Source organism: Besnoitia besnoiti, chromosome III (genome assembly GCF_002563875.1).
Source record: "Besnoitia besnoiti strain Bb-Ger1 chromosome III, whole genome shotgun sequence".
NCBI lineage: Eukaryota > Apicomplexa > Conoidasida > Eucoccidiorida > Sarcocystidae > Besnoitia > Besnoitia besnoiti.
The window spans coordinates 366,977-381,888 of NC_042358.1; the positions used below are offsets into that span (position 1 = coordinate 366,977).

The following is a 14,912-nucleotide window of genomic DNA, read 5'->3' on the forward strand; positions in this document are numbered from 1 at the left end:
TTTGAGAGGCTAGTCGCCGGCTCAGAGCTCCTCCGACAGTGCATGCGCACCACTACAAAAAGAAGAGCACAGCCGCCACAAAGGGCCATTAACTTTCGAGATCTCCGCTTGAAGGCACCGATCCAGTTCCGCATCTTACCTGTTCGTGCCGTCGTGCAGGGCCGCCCTTGCAAGGCAAATCATGTATATCCCCGACAGAGTTGGCGGGTCAGGGTGAGTAGAGCAGTAACTTCTTCAGGGAGAAAAAATGAGTTTGCTACGCTGCTGACGACGCTTTTTTCGAGCACGGCTCGTTGATTTACAGGAGCGCACACCACGGACCCAAGAGGTAACTCATCGCCGAACGCGGCGCTCCCCCTCGCGCATGCGGCCGAAGTTGGCCGCTCTCTGGAACGAGACGATGCGCGATTATCCAGAAACCCGCTGCCTGTACGGAGGACAATCGGCGCAGTCTTTGCCGGATCTCGCTTGATTGAGGAACGCACCGGATGTGCCACTAATGCAATTTTCCGCCCGGTTTTGCTCCTGCTGTTCACTCGCTACAGAGCAGCACCGGGAGGGAGCCGCGGTAAGGGGGGAGCGAACGGGGGATGGTGCGGGCGGGCGGGCGTAAGTACATTAGACATAATCACGAGGGAAATAATGTATTTATCACGCTGGCAGCCATAATGTCGGTAGCGGAGCTGTCAAGCTCTGGATTAGGCCGACAGACTTCTCTGCTACATGTGCTCGTGTGTTGCTCCCCTCCCTCGGCGGGCTCTTCGTAGTAAACAGCCGGTGTAATAGAATGTATTCCCGTCCTCATGCGTCTCCGTCGCCTCAGGGGGGCAGGAACCCTATTCACGTTCACAGGCGTCTCACACAGCGGCTTCGGAATAAGCAACCAATCACAAAGAGGCTGTCTCCTTCACCGGTGCCTCTTCAGGGCTGCTAGCTTAGCAGTCCACTCTTCGAGAGCGGTTTAGACTCTCCCAAACACAATCAGTCCTATGGGGTCAGATACGACTCTCTCCACTTTAGTGTCAGTGGCTCCATTTGGAACAAACAGACAGTGTACTGAAAGACTGACAACCTATGGGGATCTGTAGCGCGCTCAGTCTTCTCTCCGTACGAGATTGTGCAGGAGCGACAAGTAGAAAGTCCTGGCAAACGGTGCCAGCGCCTCCACCCGCCCCTGCCGCATAACTGAGATGAGAGAATGCAAGACTCAACTTTGCTCAGGCGTGGAGATTCAATGGCATTACCTTACCACAACGAGCAGAGATCCTGCAGCTCGATTGCCGTGTCTACGGAGAGACGAAGGTGCCAAATTCAGAGCAAATACTTCGAGTCTACAACACGGAACCTAATGGTGCTAGAAAATAGGCGATCTGTACAGTCACCAGGAACAAGTTGCGAGAGGGTTGCCCGCTCCTCATCCCGAAAGCGCTAGTCGCAGCATCGGTACAGCACATGGTAAAGCATAAGAAAACGGTGAATAGACTTGAGTATTCTGAGACAAATATGAATGAGATGTTTCTGTACCGAGCCACTTCTAGGGCGTCCAATCCCAAATAACTTCTGCGAGAACGCAATATCCTCTCGAATGCCCGGGATCATACGCTTTACAACACTGTGTCGATAAGCTTCCGCGGGACCTCTGTTTCTCTAAATTTCCTGTTACGCAGCCCTGTTCATGTGCGTGAAGGTCATGTACGGAAGTAGTTGACTTTCACAGCATCCTTGACCCGCAGCTAAACCCCGTCTGTCCTCTGTGCGTCTCTTCCGCGTTCTTTTCCCTCTTGTAGTTCTCCCTTCTCCTCCTCCACTTGTTTCCTTGAGATGTGCACTGTTAATCCTATCTATTGATCGGATTCGGGTGTCCTCTTCCTTTCGTGTACTTCCGCCCCCGTTCCACCCCTCATTTTCGTACGGTTCCCCGGCATGTCTGCAGGTCTCTGCACTCTCATGTTTCGTATGAAAAACTGAAGCTTCTTGCTTCGGCTTCTACGTAAGCTTCAATGTGGTATTCCCCCTCTCCACAATTCCCCTCTCCTCGCAGCCCCGTTTTCCCCTGTGTAACTCTGTTCTGTCTCGCTCTCTTCTTCTACGCACGTGCTCCTTTTCAGAGGCTTTCCGTCCGGCGGCGCTCCATCTTGGGTCGTCTTTCCTTCTCGTCATGCCATCTTGTTTTCGCTCTTTCCTTGCTTGTTCAACAAACTTCGCAAACCGTGCCCAAGCCTCTGGTCCGCCCCTCGCGAAACAGAAGCGGCGTTCGCTCTGTCAGATACTCAGCGTACTGGACGAATCTGCACAGGCGCGGTTGTTGAACGAAAGCCAAGCCGACGTCAGGGATAGAGAGACAGCAACTGAAGCCGCAAAAGCAAGATTGCCTGCCAAAGGTGCTCCACCGCGACTTCATAGAACTCCAGCTTCTGTGAGTGTAAACTTGCGCCTCATAGTGTGGTTTCAAAACTGTTGTGCAGCTCCTAGTTGCTGTGCGTACGTTACCCGGCACTGTCTATCGCGGTACAGAGCAGCTGTTACCGAAAATGGGATCAGTGACTAAAGAGAGGAAGAAACAAAGTCCGCTAAAAACCCATAGTAGAAGTGAACACCGAAGGTATGAGGCCAGAGTGATTGGGTGGATTGCAGTCTTGAGGTACGAGATTGTATCTGAGGCGCCGTGAGCAAGATGACGGATACAAGTGGTAAATCATCGATTGCTAAAACACAGAGGCATGGTCAGAGGGTAGCACAGACAACACGAAAACACGACGACAGAAAGGGCGGCTGGCGGTAGCTTTTCGCTTTACTTCCGGCAACTGACCTGAATTTCATAAATCCTTTATCTCCCGTGCGGAGGACATCCTTCTTTTGCGTGCCGTCTTCCGCGAAAATCTCCAACACGCGTGCTGCTTGCCTTACATTCCCTGAAGTCAAATGAAGACATCTCGTTTGGCAACACGTCTAAGCACTCGGCGGTGATACTCACACGACAATCTTTCCGCACCCGGTACCTTACATACTTTGTCTTTTTCTTCTCATTCCTTCCTTGCGCTCTCATGAAGTTCCCCTCTTCCCCTTGCCGTCGCTCTCCATCCCTAGCACGTTCGCGTGTTGCGTCGACCTAGCCTGTTTGCCGCGTCGCCCCCTTACGGTTGCCCCTCTCGTGTTTCATTCTGCGCAGGAGGAGCTGGCTCGCCTGCCGACGCCTTCTGCGTCGGCAGCTTACCGATATGAATGACGCATTGGTAGCCCCGCTGAATTGTCGTGTTGTGGTGCAGAAGAACCACGGAGGCGAGAAACTCCCAGCACGCCCGAAGCGGCAGCGAGGGCTCGAGCAGCACCATGCCCTGAAAAAAGGGAATGAGAAAAAAAGGAGCGAGGTAAGTACAGAGAAAGCGCCCCCGACAACAGGAAGCGTACCGACTCACGCCTCACAAGAGCGCACGCGTCTTTTTTTCTCTTTCGCAAGAAGGAAGCGACACCACTTCGCAGTTACGTGAGAGTGAAACAAAACTCCCGAGGCCAGCGGGCAGCGGCGAGACGAGTTAGCAAGGGTAAAGCAGGCTCGCAGGGAACCGCCGCAACCGAATGAGCAAGCACCCGGACTCTGTACACCTCGCAGCGAAGCGGATGGAAGAAAGAGAGATGTGAGAAGACCGGACTCCCCACACGAGAAAGCACAGACGAAACACGCCAGGGTCTAGAACGCAGCCGCCACGAGAGGCACCAACACAGAGAGGGGTCAGGCCGGCCAAGCGGAGAATACACAGACCAGACGGGCACACAAAAGTGGACTGAGAACCGACCTTGCGGAAGGCAGCCCGCTTCAGCTGCTCCTTCTTGCTCGTCGCTCGGATGCACATCGAAACCGCCTGCCCTCTCGCAGCCTGAAGGCACACTCGCAGGCGCGAAGAAGCGGGAAAGAAGGTAACGCAGAAGCGAGAATCAGGAAAAAGCGATTCACGCCGGGTTCGCATAAAGGATAGTCTACCGGTATCCTCGGGGTCATCCCTTGACAGGCCGGGGGATGAGCGAACCCGACAGGCGAGTTCACGGACAAGAGATGAAAAACACAATTTCATGGGCATGTGTGAAAACGCAGCGGGAGATGGTGACCCTCAAGCAGTTTCGACAGCAAATCCCGCTGTCCCTGCCGCCGCACCATCGCTAATGAAATGTCGGGGTTGTTCCATTCTCGGTCTACAGTCTAAAGAGCCAGACCTGCAAACGGCAAGCTAGTTCTCAGGAACGAACACAGTCACGACGGCACATATCTCTGCAACGTGCTGAGACAAAGCGCGCGTGACTCACGCAAGTGACTGGCGTGCGCTTGTAGTGGATGGAACGAACGACGACGTTGCGAAATGCGCCTGTCTTATCCGGCCCCAGGCAGAGCTGCAAGCACAAGCGTCAGCGGAGATGAACAGAGAAATCGGCACCACGTCGGGTCTTGAACCCTCGCCAGTCTGTGCACGAAACCGGCAGACGCCGCCCCATCGGCAGCAGGGGTAGTCCCTTGAAGCAATGCATAACAAAAACTGAAAGGAACAGCACAGGTGAACGCGCGTTACCAGCCTAGAGATGGAAGTTGGCGCTCTCCATACGGTCAAGCCGACAGAGAGAGACGCGCAGCGGGACGTGGCGAGATAGCCGGGACTTACGACAGAAACGACTGGAACAACTTGAGAACAAAGCTGCTCCCAGAAAGACTAGAGGGACGGAAGGTTCGTGTTCGCCAGTTTACACATGCCTGCTACGAAGCAAATCCCAGAAACCTTACGTGTTGATTTTGAGTGACGGTGCCGCTGCGCACAGTGCCTGAGACGACCAGACCGACTCCGGTGACCGAGTAGACTCCGTCGATGACGTACTCGCAGGGGTCCTCGAACTCTCTGAATAGAGATGCAGCGATGGAAATATAGCACACATTTAACCTATTTCAGAGAGACGGAAACAGATATATGGAGACCGCAGGATAGAACTGTAAACTGGGCTTTTGCAGCACACGTGAACCGAGATATCAGGCGAAAGTGCACGTGAGTAGAACGGTGAAGCCGCAATGTTTCCATCCGTCAAGAGCGAAATCGCCGGCGACCAAGGCAGCAGGTTCAGTGCGCCCGGATACAGACACAATCACGACGCCCCATGCAGCCGTAACCCGGGAGCCGGCGGAGAACGAATGCGGCAACGCAGAGAACAGAAACTTCCTACAGGCAGCACGAGCTGAAGGTAATACCATTGGAGGTGGTGAGACACAGCGAAGAAAAGAGCCGGCACAGCAGTCAACAGGAAAAGACACGAGGCGCGTGAGCTGGAGAGATGGGCGGCAAGCTTCACAGAATGACGCCTCACACGCGCAGTGCCGAGCAGGTCCCAATGCGGAGTAGCCGCATCCTCCTCCTCCCACCTTGGCTTAGCTCTCACCCGTAGAGGCCACAGAGGTCCACGCGGTTCGGCAGCCTTCCGAGGAAGCTGCGAAGGAGATCCAAGCCCTCGCCCGTGACGCTGGAGACGCAGAACACGGGGCAGACCTGCAGACCGACCGCATCACCCACAGGGAGCGTTTCAGAGTCTTGACACGGAAGAAGAACGAGCCACGGAGTCGAGAGCGAGACAACTTGACACCGCAGCAGGAGGCGACGACGCAAACCATGCCAGCCGGGATACAGGCCGGCCCTGGTGAACTTGGTGCGAATACAGGCACGCACTGCCGCGACAATGCATCAAGAGGCGGGGCGGTGAGCCGCGGAGAGGTGCGTGGTGGGAGCGACGCGAACGACAGCCTGAGGCAGTATCCCAAAAAGGGCGCATCATCAGACCCGCACGGTCTGGACTTACTCGTCCAGAGGCCACAGAATGCGCCACAGCCTCGACTGCTTCCTCTTTCTTCACTACTGCAGACACAGGCGCAAACACATCTCCTCACACCTGCTCAGGCGGAAATGCGGCAGCGCGGAAGTCCACTTGAAAGACAGTTTCGAAACGGCTGGGTGAAACAGTCGCTAGAGAGGCGAAGAGACTAAAACGCATCACCGACAGGGGTGAACCTGTATTCGCGAACCGGCCGGCGCGGCGATCCATAGCTGCCAGTGCCAGAGGTCCCGAGCGTCGGCATCATCATCGGCTGGAGGGGCTGTCTTTGGGCCGTCGAGTCGCACACAAACCACACGGCACTCGCCAGTCCGGCACCGAGCTGCCTGGGCTCCCAGCATTTCTCTGAGGGTCCTCGGCGGCGCGCAAGCGTTTCTTCCTCGCCGCACGTGTTTCAGCATTGTCCCCTGTGTGCCGTCTGGCGGTGCGTTTCCCTGCGTCTGCGTTTCCTCAAATTGTCGCGGCAGCGAGGCGCCACAAAGAAAGAGGCCTCAGACGTTGCGAAGGGCAGGCGGCGGAAGGGTGCTGCATGCGACGGCGTGAGCCCGCGTGGACCGCTTACTGATGGGGATTTTGTGGACGACTTGGTGTTTGAGGATTTTGCAGACTTGCTCGAGCGTCCGCTTGAAGACCAGCTCCGGCGTCCCGTCGAGTTTCGTGACGACGACAAAGAAGGGCAGACGCAGCGCGAGGGCGATCCCCAGATGCTCCTTCGTCATCCGCTGGACTCCGTGGTTGCCCGCGACGACGACCATGGCGTAGTCAGGGAAGGAGGCCACCAAGCCGAAGACCGTCGTCTTCAAATATCTCTCGTGTCCGCAGAGATCCATGAAAGTCACCACCTTAGACGCCGCCTCCACTACTGACCGCCACGCCGTGTTCCGGGGCGCTCCCGTCAAAGCGACCGACGAAGGCGCCGACGTGGAGCTCGGCGCCGCCACGTCGGAGGCCTTCTGCTCCAGCTGCTTGTCTCGCCTTCCACGAGCGCCCATGGCAGGCCGCGCGGGCTCCCCGCAGGCCCCGGGAGGGTCCCCTGGGCCCGCCCGTTCGGGCGCCACACCTGCCGTTGCAGGTTCAGAGGCAGCCGCGTGAGACGCCTCGGCATTCTGCTCGCCGCTGTCGGCGGCGACACTGCCCCCCGCCGCCTGTCTCCCCTCGGGCTCGCGGGAGTGGCTGCCGAGCGACGAAGGCGCCGAGCCCGAATCCCCTGCTGAGAGGGGCCGAGAGGCGCCTGAACCGTGCAGCGCACCAGGCGCCGAGGGCGGACGAGCGGGAGTCAGTGGAGTGCCGAGGCGCAAAGCCGACAGCTGGGGCGAGCCGCTCAGGGGCCTAGGCGCAGTCGTGCAGGGGATCACTTGGCGGCCGTCATGGGTGAATCCCAGGATCTCCGTCGAAATGGAAGAGGTCCGACCTGCCGCAGGCAGCCAAACCGAAGCGCGTGCGAGTCGAGCAACATCACAAGGCGTAAGGCACAGGTGAGGCACACTGCGGAGACACGATCAAAACGGACGTGTGAGGGGGGCGGACTGTGGAGCGGCGGCGCCAGATGGTCGCACGGAAAGGGCTCACGTCCCGAGGAGCTTGGCAGCGGCCCGAACCTGCGCCTCGGCTGAGCCTAGAAGCCTCCCTCGCGCCTTCGGCGTCCTCTGATAGACGCCCTTTCATGCGGCGCTCGACGGCGTGCCACGAAGGGCTCATCGGTGGGTGCAGTCCCGTCTGACAGATGATCACTCCAAGTACGATGCTACGGGTCAGACTCGCACATGAGTCGTGGATTTCTCTCGCTGTTAAAACGAGCGAAAACTCCAGAAATATTTCTGCTGCAGAAGGTGAAGCCACAAATAGTAGCTAGTGCTGCACCAAGAGAGAGTACGAAACGAATGTAGGAGTCCTCCAACAGGAGCGGGCGACACGCACGCCTCCTGTGAGACGGTACCAAGGGGTTTCGTGTCTACTTTGAGGTGTGTGTCTCCATCCCGCCTTCCTGCTTTCCCTCCCTGCCTCAACTGCTTTGATTTTCTCCCTCCCTCTTCGCTTCGTTTGTGTCTTTTCTCCGTTTGGTCGAGTAGCCGGTTTCCTTCGCCGGAAGCCCCCCTCTCTCCTGCTTCACCCTGTTTTCCTTTCCAGACGTCCCTCGGTTCCTGCTTCTTTGTCTTGCCTCCACGTCTCCTTTTCACCGCACTCCCTCCCTCGCCCTGCGTTCTTCGCGGTTTGCGTTCAGCTTACCTGAGGACGCCTCGTGGGGGAAGTTGAAGACCCGCGACCGCACGAGCCCCCTGCCGTCGTCGAGGCAGTGACTCGCCAGGACGCCGACCAGCGTCGTCTTTCCGCTGTCGACATTTCCCACCACTGCGATTTTCACATCCTGGCAAGCGGGAACCGCACTGTGAGGCTGACTGGGTGCCTTCGTCGCCCCCGCCTGTCCCTCCTCACCGTCTCTCCTCTCCTTCGCGCCGTCCTCGAGGCCCTGCTCCGATGCATCTAGAACGCGCGAGGCGCGCGACGAGACGGCAATTTGACTGAGCGAAGAGAGCGACTGAGCAGAGAGAGTCAAAGAAGAAGAAGAGGAAGCGAACGACGGCGACGACGAGAGGGAGGACGACGGCGCGTAGCAGGGCTTCTTCTTCCCGCCGCGCCCTCGTCCCCTCCCGGCTTTGCCTCCGCCGGCGCGAACGGGCGCTGAAGAGGCAGATGCGGCGTGCAACGCGCCGGGACCTGCCGCCCCGCTTTTGGCCGCGCAGACGCCGCGGGCGCCCGCTCCTTTCTGCCCTGGGACCGCACCGGGAGGGGCGCACGCCGCAGGGTCCAGAGTCCCAGCGAGGGCCGGGGGCAGGGTACAGTCTTCTGGTGCGGTGCCGGGGGGACGCGGGTCGCTACTGGGGCGGGATGGTGGCGAAGAGAGACCAGAGCGAGAAAAGTCAGACGAAGTGGAAGACGGCAGAAGAAGCGGCGCAGGATGACGCGCAGCGACCGGTTCGTCGTCCCGTTGTTGCTGGCGAGACCAGGCAGGCGGCGGCGGACCGGCGCGGCAGGATGAGTTTGTCCTTGCGGAGAGACAAGCTGAAGCGGAGGGCCGCGAACAGGGAGGGGAAGCGGCATGCGGCCGTGTCTCCATGGCGGAGGCGGGTATCGGAGTGACGGTCAAGCTTGGCGGGGTAGTACGGACCGCAGGCGACACCCTCGGTTCAACTGCGAAGGCGCACAAGAAAGAGACCGAGTCTGTCCGTGTCACAGAAAAGGGTAGCCCGTTTGGGCGGTTTGCAGGGAGGCAGGCAGTCAGCGTCCAGGGGCCTGGAAGCCAGAGAGGCGGGAGGACGCTCGCAGGACTTGAGGGAAGCGCACAGGAGAACTAAGCTGGCGGCTCAGTGGACGCTCAGGACGGATCAGGAGCCTTGCAAACAACGTGTGAAGTGGAAATTCCAGGCAACGCGACAAATGCAGAAAATCTGCAAAGCAAGTCAAAGTCCGTGCGCGTCTCCTCCTGGTGACCTCACGTGAAGAGTCGTACAGGAGACACGGCCCGCCACCCCCGAGCCCGTCAGCGACCATTCTCAAAAGCGAAAGAAAGCGAAAAAACCGGGCGGCGGAACAGCTCGCACGCAAGCTACACTCAGAGAAAATTCACCTGGGAACGGAGCTGAGAGGCTTCCAACAAGAGTGAGCGTGGCTGGCTCACTCCTACGCGGAAAGGGGGAGAAGAGTCGGTACCGCCCGCCTCGCCCTCCGCTCCACCGCGGAAACTCTGCGGTGTATCTGCGCCTATCCAGTCTCCCTCCGAGACTTTTTCTTCGGCTTGTCGGACCTCAGGGGGTATTTCCAGAGAAGCTTGAATCGTCTTAGGCCCGAGAGAAAAGCAAAAAAGCGACAGGTGCAAAGGGAAGGAAACAACCCTCCTGTACGCGCCCGCGCACAGAGCTAGCCACAAGGCTGCCCAAATTATTTGGCGCCAGCGGGGGGCCTGAGCTGGGAAAAAAAGTGTGGAGGCAGAAAATCGCTTCTCTTGGTGGAATGGTTGTTGGTTTCATCCCCCCTGTCAGTCCTCATGATAATACAGACCCACAAAGGGGAGATGTCCTCTCCCCTCCAGATATACAACGGTAAAGGCACACGGCAGAGGCAGCAGCCCGTATTGGTGCGCGGCGCGCTGGCTGTTTCACTGCCACCTTCAGAAATCTCTAGAACGCTGGTGTGCGGCGACTTACTCGTCTCCTTCGATACCACGACTGCAGCTGCAAATGGCTCACGCAGTGATGTGTGCACGTCTGTCCGCAATTCTCAGCGCACACGTGCTGCCAGGTAAGGGCGCTTTAAAATGTCAAGGGCAGGTATCCAAGACTATTGGGAACCGTATCGGGACTCAGGCACGAAGGCCTTCATCACTACGAGGTGGTCGCCTGGACAGCCTGTGTATGTAACGGTAGTCTCTCTTTCAGCATGCATGGAACCGCGTAACGCGCCACCAGCGGTTTTCCGTGAAACAGAGAGCAGCGTTCTTCGCGCATGTCATAGAACAATGTGTGCCCCAGCATGTCTGTAAGCAACTTGCGTGGCATCTGTGACTTTTTCATCTCTCTACCAAAGATGCACGACGGCGCTGCAGGAGCTGAGAGGCAAGAAAGAAAGCGTTCGTATGGTGATGGAAAGCTGAGGGAATACCGAGTGATTAATATCAGGAGGTGGAGGCGGTAGTAAAGACGCGTTCGGTGTGAAATGCGAAGGCAAACTTGATATGCGGAGAAAGGCCAAGGTCAGGGGTGCGTGAAGGAGGAGACCGGGGCGCCGCACATACGTAGCTTGGTCGTAGCCGGCATCGCACATACCTCTCAACTGAAAAAAGGAAAAACTCTCTCGCCGTCCAACTGCCAAATCCTCCCAGAGTGTCCACCAATGAGGTTTAGATCGAGAAACTGCCGTCGCACTGTTCTACTGGATGCCGCCTGCAGAAGATTCCTGTAACTGCATTCAATTCCTTTGGCTGCGTTTGATTCCTTTAGCTGCATTTGGATGCCTTTAGCTGCATTTGGATGCCTTTAGCTGCATTTGGATGCCTTTAGCTGCATTTGTTACTTTGTGTCTTCCACGCGGCCTCCTTCCACAGTTCTCCGGCATCGGAAATTCGAGCTAACTTGAAACTTCTAAGCCGCGGCTTGAGACTGTGCGTTGAGTTCCGTGCCAAAAGCGTGTGGAGGCTCACGTGTGAATGCCAATTCGAGCTAGGAGGGAAAGGGCGGCGGCCTTATGTCCCCCGCATTCGTCGATCTATCAACCATAAACGATCTAGACGCCCTCGAGTCCCTCGCTACCGGCAGGCATGGCCTCTCGACAAGTTGATTCAGCCGCGGGTGCGAGGGAGAAACGCGGGGCGAACTGCCGCCGCCGGTCTGTTCACTCCTTGGAGGAAGAATACAGAACACCGCACGGCTCCGCTGAGGCGGTTTGCCCCTAGACTCGAGATCGACGGGTATGCCGAGCCTCACGAACTACTGCATTCCCTCAGTAAGAAGAAAAGGGCGGCGCACTCTCGTCAAACGACCTCGTCTGTAAAGCACAGGGAGTTCCGGCGATAGACACCGCCAAGCGACGGGAGGCGCTGGGAAATCCGTTTTTTGATCTCCGTTGAAAGTCGAACAGACTAGTGACCGCCGCAGCCCCACACCGGGCTCCCGTTCTCGGCTCCTCGCGCCCGGCGAGTGGGGCTGAGGCTAGAAAAGCATCTGAAACGGGGACGTGCAGCGGCTTGCTTCTCAGAGGCAAGTGGCAGGTTGGAAGGCCAGTCCTTCTGTAGTGCGGAGAGTTTCTACGAGGCGCTGCGGACGACGATGCAGCTCGCGGGCGTCAAACGGGTAGAGAGCGGCCTCTCCAGTGAAGGATATCTACGCGCGGAGAGGCACGATACAGGGGGAACCACCACAAAAGTTGTAAACACGCAGGGGTGAACAGGCTGTCAAGAGGATGGCGTCAAGCTCATGAGACCTCCGCTCGTGATGCGCCACACACATGGACGTTTGTTCCCTCTGAACTCTTTTTTAACGCTCGCGGCAAACAGGTGCTACTCTGTCCGCCTCGGTCTCACACAGAATGAGCAGGCTTGTGGCTAGTCACTCTGGTATTTCCTCACTCCTGCTGTTCGAATGGAGTTCCGTAGCCCTGCCAGGAACTGCGAAAGCACTCACCCAGGACTGTGGAAGCCGATCCTTCACCTCAAACACACTACGTAGCATGGTGACACCCTAAACAAGTTAGGGAGCGTGACTGGTATACATTCAAACACGGGAAGAGTTCGACCCCCCCCCCCCCCCAAGAGCGTGAAGCGTGGAGTTTAAGAATCCGAGCATGTCCTCAACAACGTGACACAGATGCGGGATTACGACGACGTCTCAGCCTTGGCAGGTCCCTATCTGCCGGGGCGATGTGCCCTCCCCACAGCCGCCCCCCCCCTGCCCCTGACCGCAGATGTGCCTCTAAACGCCGTTGTGAGGCGCGTTCCCGTTGACCACATATGCGATATATCTATACATATACCTGTTCGCACTCTGGTGGAATTGCAGATACGCTTCTTCACTCCCGTATGTGGCATATTGTCCCCTGTAGGTGCTGTATGACTGCACTGAAGGCGGAGCGAGCGGCCTTCTTCACGCCGCGCCCTGGCTAGAGACGACAGGGTTAAATGAAATAGAACTTTGGTGTGTAAGCCGCTGAGGGGCGCAGCGTGTCTCTTCTGTAGCTTAACCGCCACTGCTGGGAATGTTATGATGTCATCCGGGCAGGTATCAAGCCTCTTCTGGCACCGTGGGAACTACATCTCAGACAGGCCCCGTCCTTGCGCGGCGGCTTCCTTTTTTGCGTTTTGTCGCTCTATCTCGATACGCGGAAAAACTTGAACACGGGACAGTTCGCTGGGTGACGTTTCTGCGCGTGTTTTACCTACAAACCGCCCACGAAGGGAATGCGGGACAGCAGAAAGACCGACGCGACTACGAGGGTGCAAAGAGAAAACAAACGCAGGCGCTTGGCTAGGCCCCAGCCCGTTACAGCCCGCACATTTGTGGGTCTAAATGGAAAAGAAGGAGACAGAGAACATGACAGGCGTCTCTCCTGCTGTCCATCTATATCTTGATTCTCTTGTCTCCCCGCACCGTGCATGTGCTCCTACACCCCGTCGCAGAGCGTGGTCTCGGAGTAGCTCCGCGCCTCCTTGCGGCAAAAGGAAGGAACAATCCGGAAAAGACGACGCGTGGTGCATTCTTTTCCCGCCGTTTTCTGTCTGACGAAGAAACAGAGCCGCGGCTAAGACCAGGGGCCGAGACAAGCATTCCACCGAGAGCGCTCGTCCTTCTTGTCTCGCGTCTTCAGCTGTGCGGTCACTTTAAATACTTGAAGAGATCTTTCGCAATCTGAAAAAAAGCAACATATAAGGAGAGTCTGTGGTAGAACTGATATTCTCACGCGGATATGCAGACGGCCGTACTAAATATACACATATATAGGCGCATACATGCATATGCATAACGTGATGTGGGCATGTCTGCAGTGGCATGGACCGGCAGCTTCATGCTCACGCGCGGGAGCAGAGAAAGGTAGTCGCACTCTCCTTTACACATGCTCGAGGGATTGCAGACAAAAACAGCTACGGTATACGCAGATACTTCGTCGTCTGTCAAGAACGTGTGCATATAAATACATGAAGGTCCACACGCGACTGTGCGTGAATGCGTCGACGAACACACTGCCACACTGAAGATCGACAGCGATGACAGACAAGACGAGAATTCCTGTATGAAAGGAAGGAGATAGCCAGAATCCTTACACATCTGTCTATGCAGACGTGGAGCTCTTCATATTGACCCGAGCAATTGCCTTTGTTGTCCGTGCGCGCACGCACGCGCTTGGTGCAAGCCTGAAGGCACCCGCAGAGCAAAACGCCACAAAATGAGCGAAGAAGCGACACAAAAAGAGAGAGAGAAAAGATAAATTCCACGGAAGACTCGGCGGGTGCCTCACAAGTATACACACGCGGCCACGCGCTTGGTCATAATCGTCCATGCAGGTCACTCAAGCGTGCTTGAAAAACACAGCGCAGTAGACGTCTGGCAAGCTTTTCACACCTACACACATAAAACCATGTCCTCAACTCCAGAGCTACACTCTCCCGTTCACTCTCTCCCGGGCTCTTTTCTGTCCGCTCCTCTTCCGCGTCGCTGCATCCTGCATCTTTGAGGCTTTCTCGCGCTCCCTCCATTCCTTTTCCTCGCGTCAGCTCCATTCACGTGTTACCACATCCTTCCGGCGGGCTGCCCTAGCAAAGGACTACCGCACATCTTCTCACTGCTCGCGCCCGTCCCACGTCCCAGAGTGCTGCCAGCCAGCCGCAAACCCGAAGAATTGGCGAGGTAACGCGCCGCCAAGTGGCGCGCGATACAGAAATTAATTCAAGGCAGACGACGCCACAAGCCGGCCCCCGCCCAAAGGAGCGGATACAAGGCAGAAGCAAGGAAACATGCATGCGGTGTAGGCCCTCGCGATTTCAGGTATGTCGAGGCTGATCGCTGAGGCGCCAGGGAAGTGAAGCGGGGACGATTTATGGAGGCGGTAGGGCCTTCTCGACTCACATCGTACTCGTTGACCCAGAGAGAGCAGCGGGCTGTGCAGCCGGGCTCCAGCTTCTGGCGCGGGTCAACCAGACGCTCCGCCGGGTCCTTGGGCGGAATGAACTTTGGGAATTTGGTGAAGAACTCGCAGTAGTAGGGATACGACATCTTGGCGGGCGGAAGGCGAGAATCGAGAAAACGGTCTGACAGAAATACTCGCGTACACCGAGGGTGTAGGGCGGAAGGTAGGAAGAAAAGCGAGACAGCGTCGAAACAGAAGAGGTATCCGGCAGGGAGGTGCTTGAAGGCGCAGAGAAAAACGCAGAGGAGACAGTCGGGAGAAGGGAGGCGCGTGGACGCGAAAGACGCAAGACACAGGAAAAGGCGAGAGAACGCAGCGACTAGCAAGGGTCCGGCGAACGGAGGCCCTGGGAAAAGTAGAGACAAACAAATGTCAACTTTCAA

General features: G+C 57.2%; 2 protein-coding genes across 2 annotated transcripts; both read right to left on the bottom strand.

Moving 5' to 3' along the window:
- Positions 1–2,191: 2,191 nt before the first annotated feature.
- BESB_043730 (elongation factor Tu GTP binding domain-containing protein) lies at positions 2,192–9,408 on the bottom strand (the record flags this gene model as incomplete). Its single annotated transcript, XM_029362824.1, has 11 exons — positions 2,192–2,288; positions 2,810–2,912; positions 3,215–3,335; positions 3,795–3,875; positions 4,300–4,383; positions 4,769–4,880; positions 5,413–5,519; positions 5,827–5,882; positions 6,422–7,270; positions 8,086–9,048; positions 9,354–9,408. 11 exons carry the CDS (start codon positions 9,406–9,408, stop codon positions 2,192–2,194), a joined length of 2,628 nt encoding a protein of 875 aa, XP_029220190.1.
- A 3,812-nt stretch (positions 9,409–13,220) lies between these two features.
- Positions 13,221–14,615, bottom strand: BESB_043740 (putative ubiquinol-cytochrome c reductase hinge protein; the record flags this gene model as incomplete). The annotated part of the gene is made up of 3 exons (XM_029362825.1): positions 13,221–13,253; positions 13,667–13,756; positions 14,469–14,615. 3 exons carry the CDS (start codon positions 14,613–14,615, stop codon positions 13,221–13,223), a joined length of 270 nt encoding a protein of 89 aa, XP_029220191.1.
- Between the last annotated feature and the right edge of the window lie 297 nt (positions 14,616–14,912).